General features: G+C 41.0%; 2 protein-coding genes across 2 annotated transcripts; both read right to left on the bottom strand.

Annotated features, from left to right (window-relative positions):
- Positions 1-377: 377 nt before the first annotated feature.
- On the bottom strand, positions 378-4,057 carry LOC132475173 (extracellular calcium-sensing receptor-like). Its single transcript, XM_060076180.1, has 9 exons — positions 4,047-4,057; positions 3,558-3,852; positions 3,310-3,396; positions 2,886-3,155; positions 2,562-2,774; positions 2,150-2,422; positions 1,755-1,982; positions 1,534-1,657; positions 378-1,432 (listed from the first exon to the last, which is right to left on the bottom strand). The coding sequence occupies exons 1-9, from the start codon at positions 4,055-4,057 to the stop codon at positions 519-521; spliced, it is 2,415 nt and encodes an 804-aa protein (XP_059932163.1). The 3' UTR covers positions 378-518.
- Positions 4,058-10,670: 6,613 nt separating this feature from the next.
- On the bottom strand, positions 10,671-11,902 carry LOC132475141 (extracellular calcium-sensing receptor-like). Its single transcript, XM_060076138.1, has one exon. It carries the CDS (start codon positions 11,796-11,798, stop codon positions 10,959-10,961), a length of 840 nt encoding a protein of 279 aa, XP_059932121.1. The 5' UTR covers positions 11,799-11,902; the 3' UTR covers positions 10,671-10,958.
- Between the last annotated feature and the right edge of the window lie 7,499 nt (positions 11,903-19,401).

The raw sequence follows: 19,401 nt of genomic DNA, 5'->3' as shown, positions 1-19,401 counted from the left end.
AACCATCAGTCAAAGTGTGTTGGTTTCCGGACTGTACAGTGGAGCTTATAGTAACATTGTCTACTAAAAAAGTTTAGCTTGTGTGTGCGCATCAGATGCCACATTTGAATTAGACCTCCAATACGATCAGCTGCCACAGCTCAGTGCTGTTCCCTTGTTTACAGCGTTCCATTGATATGCATAGGAGTTGAGGAGAGAAGGATTGAGGAGGATTGAGCTGGTAGGGGCGGCTAGGATATCGGGGCTCTTATCAGTCTCTAAAGAATTAAAGAAGAATTAGGCTTGTATAATCTGGTAAAAGTTAAGTGGTTTCGTCACAATGTTAAAGACAAGATTTATTCTCTCTTTTGACGTATATGTTGGACAAACTAATCTATAAAAGTATTGCGGATATTATTATAGATCTGTAATGATTTCAAACTACAATTGAAAATTAGGTTATAATAGAAAGTAGGTATCATAATGACTCTAGTCACTGACTAATCTCTTCTTTCATAAAATACCCAGATAACCCTTTATTACGATCTTGTTGTGCCTCGTCCCATTATAGCTTTTTTGGTGTTTTTCTCAGGCTTCAAGATTATTATGTAACACTTTGGTCCAAATAAGGCCAGTAACAGCCCAAAACTAGAAGCTAAAATGGCAAATACCTCTACAGCATCTGCATATTTTCCAGGAGAGTTTATATAAGCTGGAATGAAGGCTATCCAAACAGCACAGAAGACCAACATGCTGAAGGTGATAAACTTGGCCTCATTGAAGTTATCTGGTAGATTCCGTGCCAAGAAAGCTAGTAAGAAACTGAGAATAGCCAGTAAGCCAATATACCCTAGTAATAATCCAAATCCTACTGTGGACCCCACTACACACTCAACTATAATCTTGTCTTTGTAGTACTGTGTGTTTTTATGAGGAGTTGGTGAGGATGAAATAAGCCATGTTGTACAAATTGCTGCTTGTATTAAAGTCAGAAATACAACAGTGCCTCTCTGTTGCATTACCCCAAACCACTTCAGACTACCGGCACCACCTGGTTTGGAGGCCTTGAATACCGCCAGAACTACCATGGTTTTCACCAGGATACATGAGACACACAGAACAAAGCTGATCCCGAAGGCTGCTTGCCTCAACTGACAAGTTGACAGCCTTGGTTGACCAATGAAAAGCAATGAGCACAAAAAGCAAAGTTTGAGTGACAGCAGAATGAGGAAGCTAAGCTCTGAGTTGTTGGCCCTAACCACTGGTGTGGTACGATGATATGTGAAGATTCCAAAAACAATGGTGCATAAGAGTGTTCCAGATAATGAAGCAGTGGTCAAGGAGATGCCCAGGGGTTCAAAATAGGAAAGAAACTCCATGCTTTTGGGTACACAGTGATCACGTTGGCGATTGGACCAAAACTCCTCTGGACAGCTGGTACATTTTGTTGAGTCTAACAAACAACATGAAGTAATTATAACTGTTTAGTCGTTGAGTTTCACAATATATGTACAATAGATGTGCATTGTAGAAATATATGTGTATCAAACAAACCTTTTTTATTGCTGACTTCTCCTTCTGAACATCGGATGCAGTCGAAGCAGCAGACAGGTTCACCTTTCTTTCTGGCCATGCGGGTGCCAGGGGGACAGCTCTCACTGCACACTGACTTGGGAGGCTGAAAGGGGAACAATGTCACTGCATTCAATTTTTTTCCCCATTTCATGTTATGATAAATAAACATGTCAAGGGCAATAGGTTGATTGTAAGCAGACCTTTTTAGGTTCGAAATTCCAAAAGATTTTGTCTTCGTCAAGATTAAGATTATCGATCTTTGAAGCCAATTCATTGACCTCGCCCACATTTTTAACCTCGGTGCTTCCATCTGAGTGCCACATCCAGTTAATCACATCGTAGATTGGTAAAGCATCCCCACTTTCATCAAACGACACTTGATCACCAAAATATGTAGTGAAATTGACCCTTTGCAATTGATATACAAGCTGGATGGCAAGAAAGAAGGGGTGAAAACATTAACATTGCAGTATTGAGCTCTCAAATCTACGTCATAATAAATAATGAACAATAATAATACTAATACATAATAAATAATAAACATAATAAATCACAGGAAAGAAATTAATGTAATATAATTGTATTGAAAACAGACCTGCCATGGCTCTAGTCCCTGTAAACTGGCACAACTTTGACCTTGGAAAGGCCCACTCCCTGGAACACACTGCAGAATGTCATGTAGGGCATGTGCCAGAGCATAAACTGCCTTGTACACATTATACTCTGACCTGAGGTTAGACAGATCCAGGAATTCAGTCTCTATATTCCTTAGACTCTCATTGCCTGTACATAGTCTTTCTTTAGTCTTGCCTTCAAACTCCATGCCAGGGGTTATAAACTTGCACTGAAATACATGCTCCCAAAACTGCTTCACCTAATAAAGGGGAATTCATGAATAAGGGGGATTCATAAGCAAACATAAGCATCATGAATAGGTCACATATACATTGAAAAGCATTCCTACAAGATATTAGCTTGCGATTCTGAATCGGTGTGTAAGGTGAAACCCGCACTAAATTGTTGTCCTGGCTGCTTTGTCTGTCATTGTCAGGGCGTATTCTCAGTAGGAAGTCCCTGAGTCCTGGTATCTGCCCCCGGCGGATGGCAATGCCCAGAGTGCCTGCAAGAAAAGGCATGTAGCTGGGGGTCTGAAGAACAATTGCCGTAGTCCAGGCTTCACTGGCAATCCACTGTAGGCCTGTCATTTTCTGCCTTACCACCTGTGTTTTGGAAAGTATAAAATGTATCCATTTGTTTTATCTACTGAAACACATTTGTGCTTTTCAATCTTACTTTTGCGAAAATCCCTACTCATAAGAAAAATAACAAACCTCTTCCATGAGATTAAGCATGTTGCTTTGATGTGCAAAAGCAATAACCACACGGGATGTGGATTTCTCCATTATGCCAACAATCCTTTTCAGCACCTCTTCATCTTTTCCCCAAGGCAGAACCTCTAGATAAGCCAGGCAGCCTCCCCCATTCTGGGCCAGGCCTGACTGGAAGGATCGGGCGGCGTGGAGCCCATAGTCGTCATCACTGATCAACAGGCCAAACCAAGTCCAATTAAACCGCCTGAGAATTTGGAGTATAGCTCGTACCTGTGGAAAAGAATAGCCGGTGTAACATCTAGTTGGAACATTCCCTACATGTTTGAATATCTAATACACATCGCAGAGCCATAATATGCATGCAGATATTTGATAATGGTTCATGAAAACTAAAATCGTTGCTGTGGTAAGGAATGTGCTCTACCTGAAAGGCATCACTTGGAATAGTTCTAAAGAAGGATGGGAACAGCCTCCTGTTACTCAGACAGGAACATGTGGCAAAATAACTCACCTGTCCAACGTAAAGAAACAATTGTTATGATCCATCTGCCTGAATTTATTAGAATTGATTTGGTCTTGACTGACTTGACAAATTTCTATTAGTCATTTTAAAAGTAATGCCAATAATCAACCAGAAGCTTTGTCTGATCGGGAAAATGGGTGTCAACTTACCAATGGTAGCCTGTACAAGCTTGCTATACTAGAAATGGCAATAGTACGTGTTGAGGAAGTGTCTCCCACAATCCCTAGCACAGGAGGTTTCCCGTTACAGCTCTCATTTAATTGAAACGGCTCTCCTCTGCCACTGGTCATAGACAGAGCTGCACGTAATGAGATCCCTAGATTGCTACAGCTATCATATAGATGGTATCCTAAAGATATATTAGGAAGCAGCTTGGAGTTTTTATTAATTTCCTCAACAGCAAAGGCCATGGTCTGGGCCTGTCTGAAACCTACAGGATCAAAGCTAAAAAACAGTAATTAAATTATTCAAAATCTTTGTACACAAACAGAATTGTACTTTCTGAATAGTTCAATAGCCTTAATTGACAAAATCCTAGCCATAGCAGAATTTTTTTGTTGAATTTTGCAATCTAAACAACATTGTTACGCTTTCATTTTATAACAGTTAGAATGCCTCAACACTCCTCAGATACTTACCCAAAGCACATGGGATGTTGTGGCCCTGAAGTAAAGAAAAGTTCAGAAGATGCAGTGTACAAATTCATCTTAAAGATCCCTCCTAGAATAACGTCTCCAAACTTGTGCAATCCATTCAGATTAAATTGTCTCTGTGATTTACAATAGAGGGGACCTGTTGAAGACAGATAGGACGAGAAGGAGAACAGAAACAAACCAACACATATGAGCAAGTGCGATTCTTTATGAGCTCTCATGACTGCCCTGTAATCTGAACCAACCCTTCTCAAACTACATTCTTTCTCAAACACAACTTTATAAACAGTCAAATTCCATCCCCCTTGCCAATACATTTTTTTATTTTATTGTTTAGCCTATCAAGACTAGGCACACATTTGGGGGATGGAACTGTATTGCATCACGATAATAACAGCACAAAACACTCAATATTATACATTATTAATGTAACAATTCTAAACATCCAACATTTCTACAGCTTCCTTCATGAAATACCATTGAATTTACAGAGGGTTAGAAAATATCTTGTGTACTTCTACTTTCATTCGGTTGTTTAGCATTAATACAGGTGCATGTGTGTAGGGGGGGGGGGGGGGGGGCGGGTATGTGTATTTCTTGCATGTATAGTGTTTTTTGAACTATAAAATTCAGTGTTTTATCAAAACGTGCGTATTGGCATGGTCGGCTGTGCGCCAATGTGAAATGGCTACATTAATTTTAATCAAACCAAGTTTGATTTGTTACTGCTCTCACTTGTGAATATATCTGCTTAACCAATCACAGAGGCACACACAGCTTTTGGCTGTGATAATAGATATTATATTGATTGATTGTCTTTATTTCTAACATGTAAGCAATAAAAAATACATGATTATTAATCAATTAATGATTATCAATTGATTATTAATAGATGAAATAAAAAATAAAAGAGACAACTAAAAAAAACAAAAGAAGTAAAATTAAAAAAAAAAAATCTGCATGCTCGAAAGATGATGTAGATATCTATGCATAATATGATATTATTTAGATATTGAGCTCCAGGACTCCTGCCGGTTCTGGAATATTAACAGAACACGGCCAAAAGCTGTGTGCGCCTCGCCATTGCGATAGAGACAATGAGCTACGACCATGCGAGCGCCACGTGTGTGTGTGTGTGTGTGAATACACACTCTCTAACGGAAGTGTTGTACACTTCTTTGTTATGTGGATAACCGTTCTGCTGTTGTTCTTATGGCGCATAACACGTCAGGTTCTCTGACGTCTCTGGTATTTCCACAACGAGACACGTAGTGGGGTTTATCTCAGCCATGGTTGAGAAGGAATTGGGGTAAATGAACATTGGCTTTGCCACCCTGAAGTACATGAACCGCGAAATGAAGGAGAAAGGGATTTTTGCCCACGTTTGTTTCCCACAGGAGCCCTGCTGCCCGCTTCCGAGGTGGTGGTTCCTCCCGTCGCAGCGGGGCTCCGGCGGGAGACAATCGCGGGCAACAATCCCTTTCTCCTCGATGTCGCGGTTCAGTCAACTTCAGATTGATGTGGAAGTGGAAGAACTAGAGACGTCGGAGATCCCGATGGAGTCGTTTGAGATTCATAATATCGTCCGGAGGCGCACACAGCTTTTGGCCGTGATAATATATATTATATGATATAGATATCTATGTATAATATGATATTATTTAGATATAGAGCTCCAGGACTCCCGCCAGAGCACCCGGAGTGTTCTAGAATATTTACAGAACACGGCCAAAAGCTGTGTGTGCCTCGCCATTTGTGATACTTCCACTGTAAACAAAAAAAACTGTAAACAGCTTTTTTTGCATTAAAGCTACAGACACCGAAACGGCGCGTTTGGGGGGAAAGCTCAATGTGCGACTGGCTTGTAGTGGCTGTAATTCTGCACCACGACTGAATTTCGGGAACGTCTTCAAATGTGTTAGGGGCCCACTAATATCTAAATTACAGCATCCTTAAAGTAGCATGCCATGGGACCTTTAACACCGCCTCTCGACAGCGTTAATATAATTAGCCTTGTTTTCGTTGTGATATAGAGCATTGACTCACAACTCGCGTTGTAATGTCCTTTGACATTGATTGTGCATTGTTTTTTTTCTCATGACAATTACATAATATCATTGATTTGAAATGGACTTTACACATACAACACGATTTCCGTTTTGCGAAAAGAAGACTTTAATGAAGCAGTGGTCTTTAATCGCACAAAAGTTTATGGCTCTTGCCAGCAAAATATATCCATTTAACTAATCACAACGGGCTATCTTTTTTCCTAGTGACCATAGTGTACACTGTACTAGTCGTAGGATATGGCGGAGGTAACAGCCTAATTATGTTTCTCATCACATAGGGCCCTATCTTGCATCCGGCGCAAGTGACTTAGTCACTGGCGCATGTGTCGTTGCTAGTTTACAACTGGCGCAGAGCGTTCTTTTCCCACCACCGCCACTCGCCGGTAAATTAGGGAATGATCTTGCGCCCCAAGGGGCGGTTCGGCGAAAGGAGGAGGCGTGTTCTGGCGCAAACGAAATTTTGCAGTTTCTGAAAACAATTGCGCCACAGACCAGGAAATACCTGGTTTAAAGTCAGTGGCGCGTGGTTCAGATGCTATTTTAAGGGCACATGCATACATGCGCATGCGATGCATACGGATTGCTTGTGCACCTCGCGCATACACTTTGCTTCTCTCATCTACCTCGCCACACATTCTTGGTAAATTATTTGTGAAAGAACAGCTGATGCAGCGGTAATAAGTTGTACTTTTAAATCAATGCATCTGCAAACACCGTACAGCAAACACGTATTTTCTTGACACAGACATCGTGTAGGCCTACATGCCCATAACGTTTAGGATTGATGAGTATTTGATCGTGAAAAACATTGTTTTACCGCGAGTGAGTGTTAAAAAGAATGAATGAATGCGGGCGCGCGTGTGTGCTCTGTTTAAACACACGCAAACTAAACAGGTAACGCATAATACAATCAATGGCAATGTCTATTACCGCGGGGACACATGCATATTAGGATAGCATACAATACTGCTAGAAAAAATGTTTATAATGTATTGCGTATATCATTAAATAGAACCACAGTTACCGCATATCATATGTTATATCATATACGTTTTCTTTGCCAAAATGTATTTGAGGACTCAGTATTTCTGAAGTTGTGGAAGAAAACCCCTTATTCCATGTGTGAATTAGGCCATATTATTTGGCAATAAACTGAGCCATTTGCAGTTTGAAATTCATGTGCATCTGTCTCATCGGAGACTGCAGACTCGCTGTCAAAATATCAACTCGTCCGATTCAAATGCGCTCATGGCTCTTAAAGGGGATGGGAGCTGGCACTCTCATTGGTTTGTTGGACGTTACGCCCAAACCACACCTACGGGTAATTAGGCTGCTTCAGACCAACCATTTTGACACTTGCGCCGCGACGCAAGTGTCATTTATCCGCCTGTAAAATAGCGATAGCGCCGTAGAACCGCCCACAAAGCTACTTGCGCTTTGCGCTTCCCACTTGCGTTTCAGACCGTTAAAATAGGGCCCATAGTGTTCTTAGTGCAGCCATAGTGGTAAACTAAAATCATAGATATCTGTTATAATGTATTGGTCATTCATCTTATATCTTATCATACTTGCATTGTGGTATGTGAATATAGCTTGCTTTAGATAACATGAATGTGTGCAGGTGTATCGCAACAGCGTTGTATTTTAATACCAACTTTAGGAGATAGCCAATTCTAGTTACTGAACAGGGTAACGCACTTACTAATTCCCCTCATCTTCGAACAGCCAACGCTACACTATTTAACTCTTCGGTTAAAAAGTAAAAATCCTGAATAACAGAATCCTATGAAAATACAAAGGATATTTTGGTGAAAGGACGGAGTATGCTCATCTTCACTAGGCTATGTATTTGGAGTTTTCCATCCGTCTTTGCACAGACGCGATTATTATGGGAATATGACACATATTCGCATCGATGCTGATGTGAACAGTTTTTAACTGTTTATCAGACGTGACATGAGGAAAGCATCACGTCCAAGTTGCTTGAGTTTGCTTCAACAATTATTGAAATACCATCAATGGTCCTCCCCTCCCCAACCGCCCCTCTCAATTATCACACTTCTGTCCCTCTCTCTTCTTCCACATCAGTTATTTTATCAGTTATTTAACAGTTTTGGAGATTTTTTATAGATATTTGGTTATCCGTCCCGCCCTTTTCACTTATTAGGGGCCATGTCATGTTATCTTACATCCAACCCTACCTGAATCCCATCGTATGACTTGTAAGAGCCTTTTCTCTTTGATAGGCTTGCACTCTCGCTCCCTTGCTCTCACTCCGCAGTAATTTAAAGGGACTCAAAATCCCTTGCATTGGTGTCAAGATAACGCTGCTTTATTTTTATTGCATCTATTATTTTGGTTTTAATATTTTTGGGGGCCCTGGCAGGGGTCCTCTTTGTCATGGCGTCCCGCCAGTCCTCTAGAATTATAGGGGAAACAGTGTAATTTTAAATTTGAAAAACCAATATTACTGAAAAATAAACAAAAAAAACAATTACTAAATTACTCCAGCGACCCGAAAAATTGCCCAGAAATTTGGTTCATTTTCTCGACCAACATCTTGTACATCAGAATGCATCATGGGATTTTTATGTTGAAGATAGTAACCTGGTCATCATTTTGTGATGAACATAGAGATTTGTAGCAATGTCAGATCCAAAACGAACGTAAATATACACTAACTTTGTCAATTTTTGCCACGTCTCGCATGAGAGACAATGTTGTTCATGAGTGTATGTGGTAATGGATGGTTTATCCTGTGTGCCTTGTTTGGCAAAAGCACCACATGTGAGTGATTAGACTCCCCAGAGTCTTAATTAGTCTGTCTCAGGTCAGATGAAGCTGTTTAACCCGCCATCAGCTAAACAAACTCAACATACCCCCCTCCAAAAATTAATTAAATACTATAAACTGGACTTAAACAGGGTTCCATAACTAACAGAAACAACCACACTCTTTAACAGTGTGCAAAAAATAAACACCAACTCCCCAGTCTGACCATTCAACCCCCCACCCCCCCCTCTCCATCTCTGAGGCTGGAGGCCTCGGTGGCTGAATTGGCTGGTGGAGGGGCTGGCCATTGCAGGGTTTTCTGGATGGGCTGGGAGGAGGTTTGACAGCTGGGCCCTGGTGGTAGTGTGGTAGCATTAATAATAACGACTTATCTGATTCACTTCAACTAGCTATAGGCAAGAGGAATCTGAGAGTCCAGGTCAAGTATAGATAGAGAGTTTATTGCCACCCGCAAACGAGAGACAACAAAGCCGAATGGTATCCGCGAATACACACTCCTTATATCCCCAATCCTTACACAATACAAAGTTGGACTTTCATCAAATATTGATGTGCATAGAATGTTTTTCTGGGTCATACTGTGTGGATGTCAGCATATTCTCATGTCTTCTGGATCCCAATGTGACCTTAGAACATATATTATCCTTATACAAACAGAGATGATGCACACGTGTAAATGTAAGCATTGTCTTCAGAGAGTACATCAAATGGGAATAGACTGGACCCACTCACTGGTGTGCCACATGGAACATCAGATGGGAATGGACTGGACTCACTCACTGGTGCCACATGGCACATAACATCTAGGCTAAAGGTGACCAGCTGTTTTCCACTATTAAAGTATCTATATGATATGTAGGCCTAATAATAATCATAGTTTAACATAGAATATAAGGTTCATTTCTACCATAGTAGCTCCACGGACGGCCCAGAACAGCCCTCAGTAGGGCCATCCTCCACCAGGAGGACAGGGCGTTCCTCAGACCCCCTTTCGGAGCATAGGGCCTTGAGCTGCTGTGCTTGCTGGCAGAAGTGCGACTGGGACTGGGCCGCTGTGGGAATGATCCAAGGGGTTCTAGATGCAGGCGGCTGCTCTTGGCAGTTGCTATAATGCCTCCCCTGTCCTCCGCTGGCTACCACCAGCAACTGTCGTCTTGGAAAGGGCTGTTGGTGGGAGGTAGCTGGTTGACTGCTGTATTTCAGTGTTTTCCCAGGAAGACTTTCTGGGTCATAGATGCCCTACGTTGGGTGTCATAACATATTACCAAACCGAGAAGAAATTGTGTTTAGCAAATATGTGAGTGAATTGTATCATATACAATTATATTATTTGGCTATGTTCCCACATTTTTCAAGCAAATTAAGAATATTGTCCAAAACTATAGCCATAAGCTCGGATCCGAAGTTTGACAAAGTTATTGCTGAACTACTGGAGGGAGACTAAACTGTGCTGAGGACCAACAAATGGAGGGGTAGAGTTACGTAGGGTTTATTATTTTGTTAAGGAGCTTTTCGTCTGGACTTGTAGAGAAACTAATTCGAGAGTGGCAAAATGGAGGTTTCAGAAGAATATTTTAAAAAAAATATTTCTCCAGCAGCTAAACGATTTTCAAAGTTTAGTTTGCGTGTGTGCCTAAGATGCCACATTTTAATTAGACCTCCAATACCATCAGTTGCCACAGCTCAGTGCTGTTCATTTGTTTATAGTGTTCCATGGATATGCACAGGAGTTAAGGAGAGAGGAAGAATCAACAGGCGGGCTAGGATATCAGTCTCTAAAGAAACGTAAAGAAAAAGTAGTCTTGCATGATCTGGTTAAAAACAAGTGGTGACAATGTTGAAAACAAGATTTATTCTCTCTTTTCACATAAATGTTGGTCAAACTAATCATACAGATCTACAAAATAACTACTGTCCTAATTATATGTCTGTAATGATTTCAAACTACAATTTGATATGAAGACATTACAGAAAGTCTGTAATGTAGTAAATCTACTCAGACTAAATCTCATTTTTTTCCCAGATAACCATGATTTTATGATATTGGTGTGCCTCGTCCCATTAAAGCTTTTTTTGTGTTTTTCTCAGGTTTCAGGATTATTATGTAACACTTTGGTCCAAATAGGGCCAGTAACAGCCCAAAACTGGAAGCTAGAATGGCAAATACCTCTACAGCATCTGCATATTTTCCAGGGGAGTTGATATAAGCTGGGATGAAGGCTATCCAAACAGCACAGAATACTAACATGCTAAAGGTAATAAACTTGGCCTCATTGAAGTTATCTGGTAGATTCCGGGCCAAGAAAGCTAGTAAGAAACTGAGAATAGCCAGTAAGCCAATATAGCCGAGTAAAATTCCAAATCCAACTGATGACCCAATTACACACTCGACTATTATCTTGTCTTTATAGTACTGTGTGTTTTTATGAGGAGTTGGTGAGGACGACATAAGCCAGGTTGTACATATTGCTGCTTGTATTAAAGTCAGAAATACAACAATCCCTCTCTGATGCATTGCCCCAAACCACTTCAGACTACCTCCACCTCCTGGTTTTGAGGCCTTGAATACCGCCAGAACAACCATGGTCTTCACCAGGATACACGAGACACACAGCACAAAGCTGATCCCAAAGGCTGCTTGCCTCAGCTGACAAGTTGACAGCCTTGGGTGACCAATGAAAAGCAAGGAGCACAAGAAGCATAGTTTGAGTGACAGCAGAATGAGGAAGCTAAGCTCTGAGTTGTTGGCCCTAACCACTGGCGTTGTACGATGATAAGTGAAGATTCCAAAAACAATAGTGCATAAAAGTGCACCAGATAATGAAGCAGTGGTCAAGGAGATGCCTAGGGGTTCCGTATAGGAAAGATATTCCATGGTTTTGGGCACACAGTGATCACGTTGGCGGTTGGACCAAAACTCCTTTTGACAACTGGTACATTGAGTTGAGTCTAACAAACAACAAGAAGTAATTATCGTTATTTAGCCGTTGTGTTTGACAATATATGAACAATTGATGTGCATTGTAGAAATATATGTATTTTAAACAAACCTGTCTCATTGCTAACTTCTCCTTCTGAACAAGGGATGCAGTCGAAGCAGCAGACTGGTTTACCTTTTTTTCTGGCCATCCGGGTGCCAGGGGGACAGCTCTCGCTACACACTGACTTCGGAGGCTAAAGGGGGAACAAGTTGGTTGCATTAAAAAAAATTGCATTTCATATTATGAAAAATGTAACATGTCAAAGACATTATTAATTAGATTGTAAGCAGACCTTTTTAGATTCAAAATTCCAAAAGATTTTGTCTTCATCAAGAATAAGATTATCGATTTTTGAAGCCAATTCATTGACCTCTCCAACATTTTTTACTTCTGTGCTTCCATCTGAGAGCCAAATCCAGTTCATCACATCGTAGATAGGTAAAGCATCCCCACTTTCATCAAATGACACATGATCACCAAAATCTGTTGTGAAATTTACCCTTTGCAAGTAATATACAAGCTGGATGGCAGGAAAGACGAAAAAATTGTGAAAAAATTGATATTGTACTATTGCGCTCTCAAATCCACATTATAATATATCACAGGAAAATAACTTAATATCATGGAATTTTATTGAAAACAGACCTGCCATGGCTCTAATCCTTGTAAACTGGCACAACTTTGACCTTGGAATGGCCCACTCCCTTGAACACACTGCAGAATGTTATGTAGGGCATGTGCCAAGGCATATACTGCCTTGTACACATTATATTCTGGCCTGAGGTTAGACAGATCCAGGAATTCAGTCTCTATATTCCTTAGACTCTCATTGCCTGTACATAGTCTTTCTTTAGTCTGGCCTTCAAACTTCATGCCAGGGGTTATAAACTTGCACTGAAATACGTGCTCCCAAAACTGCTTGACCTAATGAAGGGGAAATCATGAATAAGGGGGATTCATAAGCAAACATCATTAACAAGTTTCATGTATAGTCCACATATACAATGAAAAGTATTCCTACAAGATATTTGCTTGTGATTCTGAATCGGTGTGTTAGGTGAAACCCGCACTAAATTGTTGTCCTGGTTGCTGAGTGCGTCATTGTCAGGGCGTATTCTCAGTAGGAAGTCCCTGAGTCCTGGTATCTCTCCCCGGCGGATGGCAATTCCCAGAGTGCCTGCAAGAAAAGGCATGTAGCTGGGGGTCTGAAGAACAATTGCTGTAGTCCAGGCCTCACTGGCAATCCACTGTAGGCCTGTAACATTCTGCCTTACCACCTGTGGATTGAAATGTCTAAAATATATCAAGTGTTTTTTCTCCAGTATTGTATCTACTGCAACATATTTATGCTTTTAAATCTTAATTTTGTGAAAAATGTCCCTATGTTCCTACTCATAACAAAAATAACTAACCTCTTCCATTAGTTTAAGCATGTCGCTTTGATGTGAAAAAACAATAACCACACGGGATGTGGATTTCTTCATTATGCCAACGATCCTCTGCAGCTCGTTTTCATCTCTTCCCCATGGCAGAACCTCTAGATAAGCCAGACAGCCTCCCCCAGACTGGGCCAGGCCTGACTGGAAAGATCGGGCAGCGTGTAGTCCGTAGTCGTCATCACTGATTAACAGGCCAAACCAACTCCAGTTAAACCACTTGAGAATTTGGAGCATAGCTCGTACCTGGAAGAATGAAATGAATAGCTTGTGGAACATCTAGGAGGAACATTTCCCTACATGTACATGTCTTATTCACAAGAAATGACATGCATACAGATAATGTATGATGCTTCATGAGCACAAAAATAATTCAGGGGGTAAGGAAAGCGCTCTACCTGAAAGGCATCACTTGGAATAGTTCTAAAGAATGATGGGAACAGCCTCCTGTTACTCAGACAGGAGCATGTGGCAAAATAACTCACCTGTCCAATGTAATGACAGAAATAATTGTTATGATCCATCTGCCTGAATTTATTTAGAATTGATTTGGTCTAGTCCTTTGATTCATTCTTTGAGTCATTTTAAATGTAAAGGCAATCATCAACCAGAAGCCACCTCTCATTGAAAAATGATTGACAACTTACCATTGGTACTCTGTACAAGCTTACTATGCTAGAAATAGCGATAGTACGTGTTGAGGAAGTATCTCCCACAATTCCTAGCACAGGAGGATTCCCGTTACAGTTCTCATTTAATTGAAACGGCTCTCCTCTGCCACTGGTCATAGACAGAGCTGCACGTAATGAGATCCCTAGGTTGCCACAGCTATTATGAAGATGATATCCTAAAGATATATTAGGAAGCAGTTTGGAGTTTCTGTTAATTTCATTAACAGCAAAGGCCATAGTCTGGGCCCGTCTGAACGCTTCAGGAGCAAAGCTTAAAAAAATAAATAATAATAATTAAACAACATTGTTACACATACAATTTTTAACTGTTAGAATATCTTCATCAAAACTCCTCGATATACTCACCCATAACAGATTGGGTCTTTTGGCTCTGAAGTAAAATATAAATCAGAAGATTTTGTGTAAAAGTTCATATTAAAAATCCCTCCTATAATGACATCCCCAAATTTGTGCATTCCATTTAGATTAAATTGTCTCTGCGATGTACAAGAGAAGGGACCTGTTGAAGACATATGGGAAGAGAAAGAGATCAGAAAAAAACCAACACATATGAGCAAGTGCGATTCTTTATGAGCTCTCATGACTGCCCTCTATTCTGAACCGACCTTTCTCAAACACAACTTTATAAATGCCATCCCCTTTGCCAATATTTCATTATTTTCATTGCTCAGCCTATGAAAACTAGGTAGACATTTGGGGGATGGAACTGGATTGCATTACGAATGGAACAGCATGAATGGCGGAATAATATACATTATCAACATAACAATTCTAAACATCAAAGGGACATTATATAAATTAATTATAATGAGCTGCAATGACTGTGGTGATAGAGAGCACTGAACCTACACTTGCCTTGTACGGTTCTTTTAAATTGAACGCAATTTTTCTTTTGTAATTTTTCACACATTCACGTTACAATTCATTGAAGTCTCTAAACTAACAATGCAATTTCCGTTTTGCCAAATGGCGACATTCATTTGAGTTTGATATTTTTTTTTAATGACGCTCGTCAGCGTATATATTCGTTCAACCAATCATATTCAACTTTATTTGTCATAGTCAACATGGCTACTGTACAAGTTGTAGGACATGGCTGAGGTAACAGCCTATTTACATTTCTTAACAATGTTTTTACTCCATCATATTGGTAAACTTCAATCATAGACCTATAATTATCGCTATCTGTTATATGTATTGATCATTCATCTCCATAGCAGTCAGTGCTTTAAGCCAATATTTACTTGAAATGTGGCATGTGAAACTAGGTTGTTTTTGATAACATGAAGGTCTATCGCAACAATTTATTTTTGGATATCAAATTGCTATGAAAAGGGTTATAGCCTATTTTAGTTATTGAACAGGGAAACTAACGCCACCAACACACCCACTTATCATAATCCCCCTCATTCGCGAACAGTAATTAGCTCCACTTTTTAACACTTGGGGTCCTATTTTAACGGTCAGGAACGCAAGTGAGAAGCCCCAAGCGCAAGTAGCTTCGTGGGAGGTTCTATGGTGATGTTGCTATTTTACCGGCGCATAAATGACTCTTGCACCCGGTGCAAATCTAAAAAGGGTTGGTCTGAAGTAGCCTAATTACCCGTAGGTGTGGTTTGGGCGTAACGTGCAATAAACCAATGAGAGTGCCATCTCCCATCCCCTTTAAGAGCCATGAGCGCATTTGAATCTGAAGAGTTGATATTTTGACATCGTGTTTGCAATCTCCGATGAGACATATGCATGGCCACATGAATTTCAAACTTCAAATGGCTCAGTTTATACAAACACTGAGTCCTCAAATAAATTTTGGCAAAGAAAACTTAAAACACATATGATATGCGGTAACTGTGGTTCTATTTAATGATATACGCAATACATTAACAAACATCGTTTCTTACCAGTATTGTATGCATTATCGACTTGTGTTCCTAATATGCACGTGTCCCTGTGTTAATATACATTGCCATGGTCTGTATTATGAGTTACGTCTTTTGTTTGCGTCTTTTGTTTGCGTGTGTTTAAACAGATGATCCTAAAAGTCATGGGCTTGTACACGATGTCTGTGTCAAGAAAATATGTGTTTGCTGTACGGTGTTTGCAGATGCATTGATTTAAAACATTCTTGGGAAATTATTTGGGAAAGAACAGCTGATACAGCGGTAATAAGTTGTACTGTGGCTAGGTAGATGAGAGAAGCAAAGTGTATGCGCGAGGTGCGCGAGGTGCACAAGCAACATTATGCATGTGCCCTAAAAGTAGCATCTGAACAATGCGCCACTGACTAAACCAGGTATTTCCTGGTTTGTGGCGCAAATGTTTTCTGAAACTGCAAAATAGCACCAGGGAAAATTTGCGCCAGAACACGCCTCCTCCTTTCGCCGAACCGCCCCTTGGGGCGCAAGACCAATCCCTAATTTACAAGCGCGTGGCGGTGGAGGGAAAAGAACGCTCTGCACCAGTTGCAAACTAGCAATGACACATGCGTCAGTGTACAAAGTAAATTGCGCCAGATGCAAGATAGAGCCCATGGATTAAAAAGTAAAACTCCAGTATAATTTAATCCTCTTAATACATTGAATATTTCGGTGCAAGAACAGAGCACAAACTCGTCTTCACTAGACTATATAGGTTGAGTATTCCATTCATCTTTTCACTGGCGCGATTATTATTGGAATATGCCGCATATTCCCATTGTGGCCGATTTATATAGTTTTTAACGTTCGTGTGGACTTTATTGTTCATAAAAGGTGATGCGAGAAAAGCATTTCGTTTTCACATGCAGGTAGGGCAAGGCGAAAAGGGTGATAGGCTTTTTGAGTAGGGCTGTCACTTTTTGTTAGAAGTTCGAATATTCGTTCGAAGGTGGGGTGAAAAGTTCGAATTCGAAGTGTAATTCTCCATTCGAACTGTAAAAATGCGCTATAAAGAAGAGAGCGGCGAGTGGCTTCTCCTCAATGAAGCGGCCCTCCTGGATCCCCGCTTCTCCCGGTTAGTCCACCTTTCCACTGCACAGAAACATCTCGTGACTGAAAGCCTCTCACACGAGCTCACTGAAACGGAGACCGACACTGATCGCACACGACAGGGAGAAAAGTCTGCTGCTGCGCTGGGCGCGATGGGCAGCCTGTTTGGGGACTTATACAGCACGACACAAGCAGCTGCAACGGTAACGGAGAGCTGCGAGACTACTTGTAATTTTCTTTCCGTAAGGAATAAAAAGAGCAGCATGCCGTGTTGGAGGTCGGCCTCACAGATTGTTCGTTTATATAGGGCCTATATAAACGAACAATCTGTGAGGCCGCACACAGCCTATATTATAGGCTGTGTGTGCCATGGACGACATGCGCTCCGCATATCGCGCTCCGAGCAGTTATTGTTAATGTGTAAAAGACAGCCGCACTTGTGTGTCGGAGCTTCCTCTTGTTGTGTTTACAAATGTGTTATCAAAGATGTGTTTTTATCCTGTGCTGTTATGAATTCAGTAGGTATACGTGAGGTATACGAGAGCAACATAAAAAATCAAGACTGTTGTCGTGTTCTATGGGGGGGGGGGTCGAATGTATTCGAATGTATTCAAATTAATTATGGACATTCGAAATTCGTTTGAATTTCATTTTTGGAAAAAGTGACAGCCCTATTTTTGAGTAGTGGTTTTAACACCGCAGCCTTGAAATTCTAGGGAACAATTCCTGTCGAAAGCGAGAGATTCATAAGCGAGATCATTGCAGGCCCCACCGTGGGAAGAAGGTCCTTCAGAACCTTGGAAGGGAAAGGACCTAACATACAAGTTGTTGGCTTCGATGCCTTTATCACCTTTTCAAGTTCAACCAGACGAATTGTCTTGAACTCCAGGAGAATTGCCTCAAGAGCAGTGTTTCCGCTAGAAGAAATTGGTGCCGGTCATGTGACCGGGAAGGTTTAATTTTACCGGTCAAATTGGAAAAAATATCGTCCGAGTTTATTGCACTTAAGAAAATTGATAGGCAGGCTGTATAAAGAAGAAGAAGAAGAAGTGTGTGATCATATTTTGATTCGCCATGGTTGTTAAATACCGGTACTCCGAAAAGCTTGCCGCCGGTTTTCGCTAGCTTGCCGCCTTTTATTTCATAAACCTAGGGTAGTCTATAGCGATCAATTTGGGCGACTGCACGAAATGTAACAAATATTTTATCACACAGGCTACGCTACAATCAAAACCCTCATTGTTTTACATGAATTTGCTAAACAAATGACCACTGTAGCATATTTAAACACAATTCAAATGAACACATTCAAAAGTATTTCTGCTCAATTTAAAAGTTTGAATCTCCTCGTGACTGAATGTTTGTATACAGCGCGCATGCTGTATGCGCGCAGGGTTGATTCAATCCACTTTTTTCTGTGGAGAACCAGCGCCTTGAATATTCTGCATAAAACTAAACCGGATTGTTTTCGCCCGTTTCGGCTCCGTGTGGACGGGGCCTTATTTCCAATCATTCATTCTGACCGGAGACATTTAGAATTTTCGGTCCTACTCATTTTTTTCCGGTCAAAGACCGGTAATTACTGGACAACGGGAACTCTGCTCAAGAGTTCCCCATCCTACTCTGCAAGACCCCATCCTGCCCCACAGGATGTGTAGGACAAGTTGCATGGCAAGCATAAATTTCCTCTCTAATCTTATTTTCAAAGAAATCCATGAATTGACCTGCCAAGAGGGAGATGCCTACGCTCTGAGTCTGTTTCTGAGTCAGACTCTTCACCGTATCGAAAAGAAACTTGGGATTGTTTCTAATCAAGTTTTTGATACTGGAAGAGTAGGCGTCTCTGGCAGTAGTCAACCCTTGTAAGCAGGTGAGCAGACTGTTGTGCCATGCAAGATGAAAGTCCTCAAGTTTAGTCAAGCGCCATTTGCGTTCAAGGATTCTGCAGTTTTGCTTCAGGGTGTGCGTTTCTGCATTAAACCAGGGAGCTGGTTTTTTCAATGATTGTTTTTTAATTACAAGTAAGTAAGTGCCTTACTGTAAGTCAGTAAGGCACTCTACAGAACCCCTATAGTTACAAAGAGGAGCAAGTGAACGGGGTAACTTATCTGCCATAGCTGTAAGGTGAGCAGGGGTGATGCGACGACAGCTGAAAGTAGCCTGCTGATCGTCGCAGGGGCAGGATACCACCACCTGGAAAATGAGCAAAAAATTGTCTGATAAAGCTGAGGTGTAGGAAGAGACCATTAGGTCTGAAATATCTACACCGCGGGTCAAAACGAGGTCCAGCTTGTTTCCACCGATGTGGGTTGGGTGCTGGACGAGCTGTTTGAAGCCAAGCGTATCTGTAATGGACAGAAAAGCCCTTGCAAGGGCATCAGAGGGGTTATTAACATGAATGTT

The sequence above is a fragment of the Gadus macrocephalus genome, chromosome 16, assembly GCF_031168955.1.
Source record: "Gadus macrocephalus chromosome 16, ASM3116895v1".
NCBI classification, from domain to species: domain Eukaryota; kingdom Metazoa; phylum Chordata; class Actinopteri; order Gadiformes; family Gadidae; genus Gadus; species Gadus macrocephalus.
Note: the sequence above shows the minus strand (reverse complement) of the source record. Positions and strands in the feature narration are given on the sequence as shown.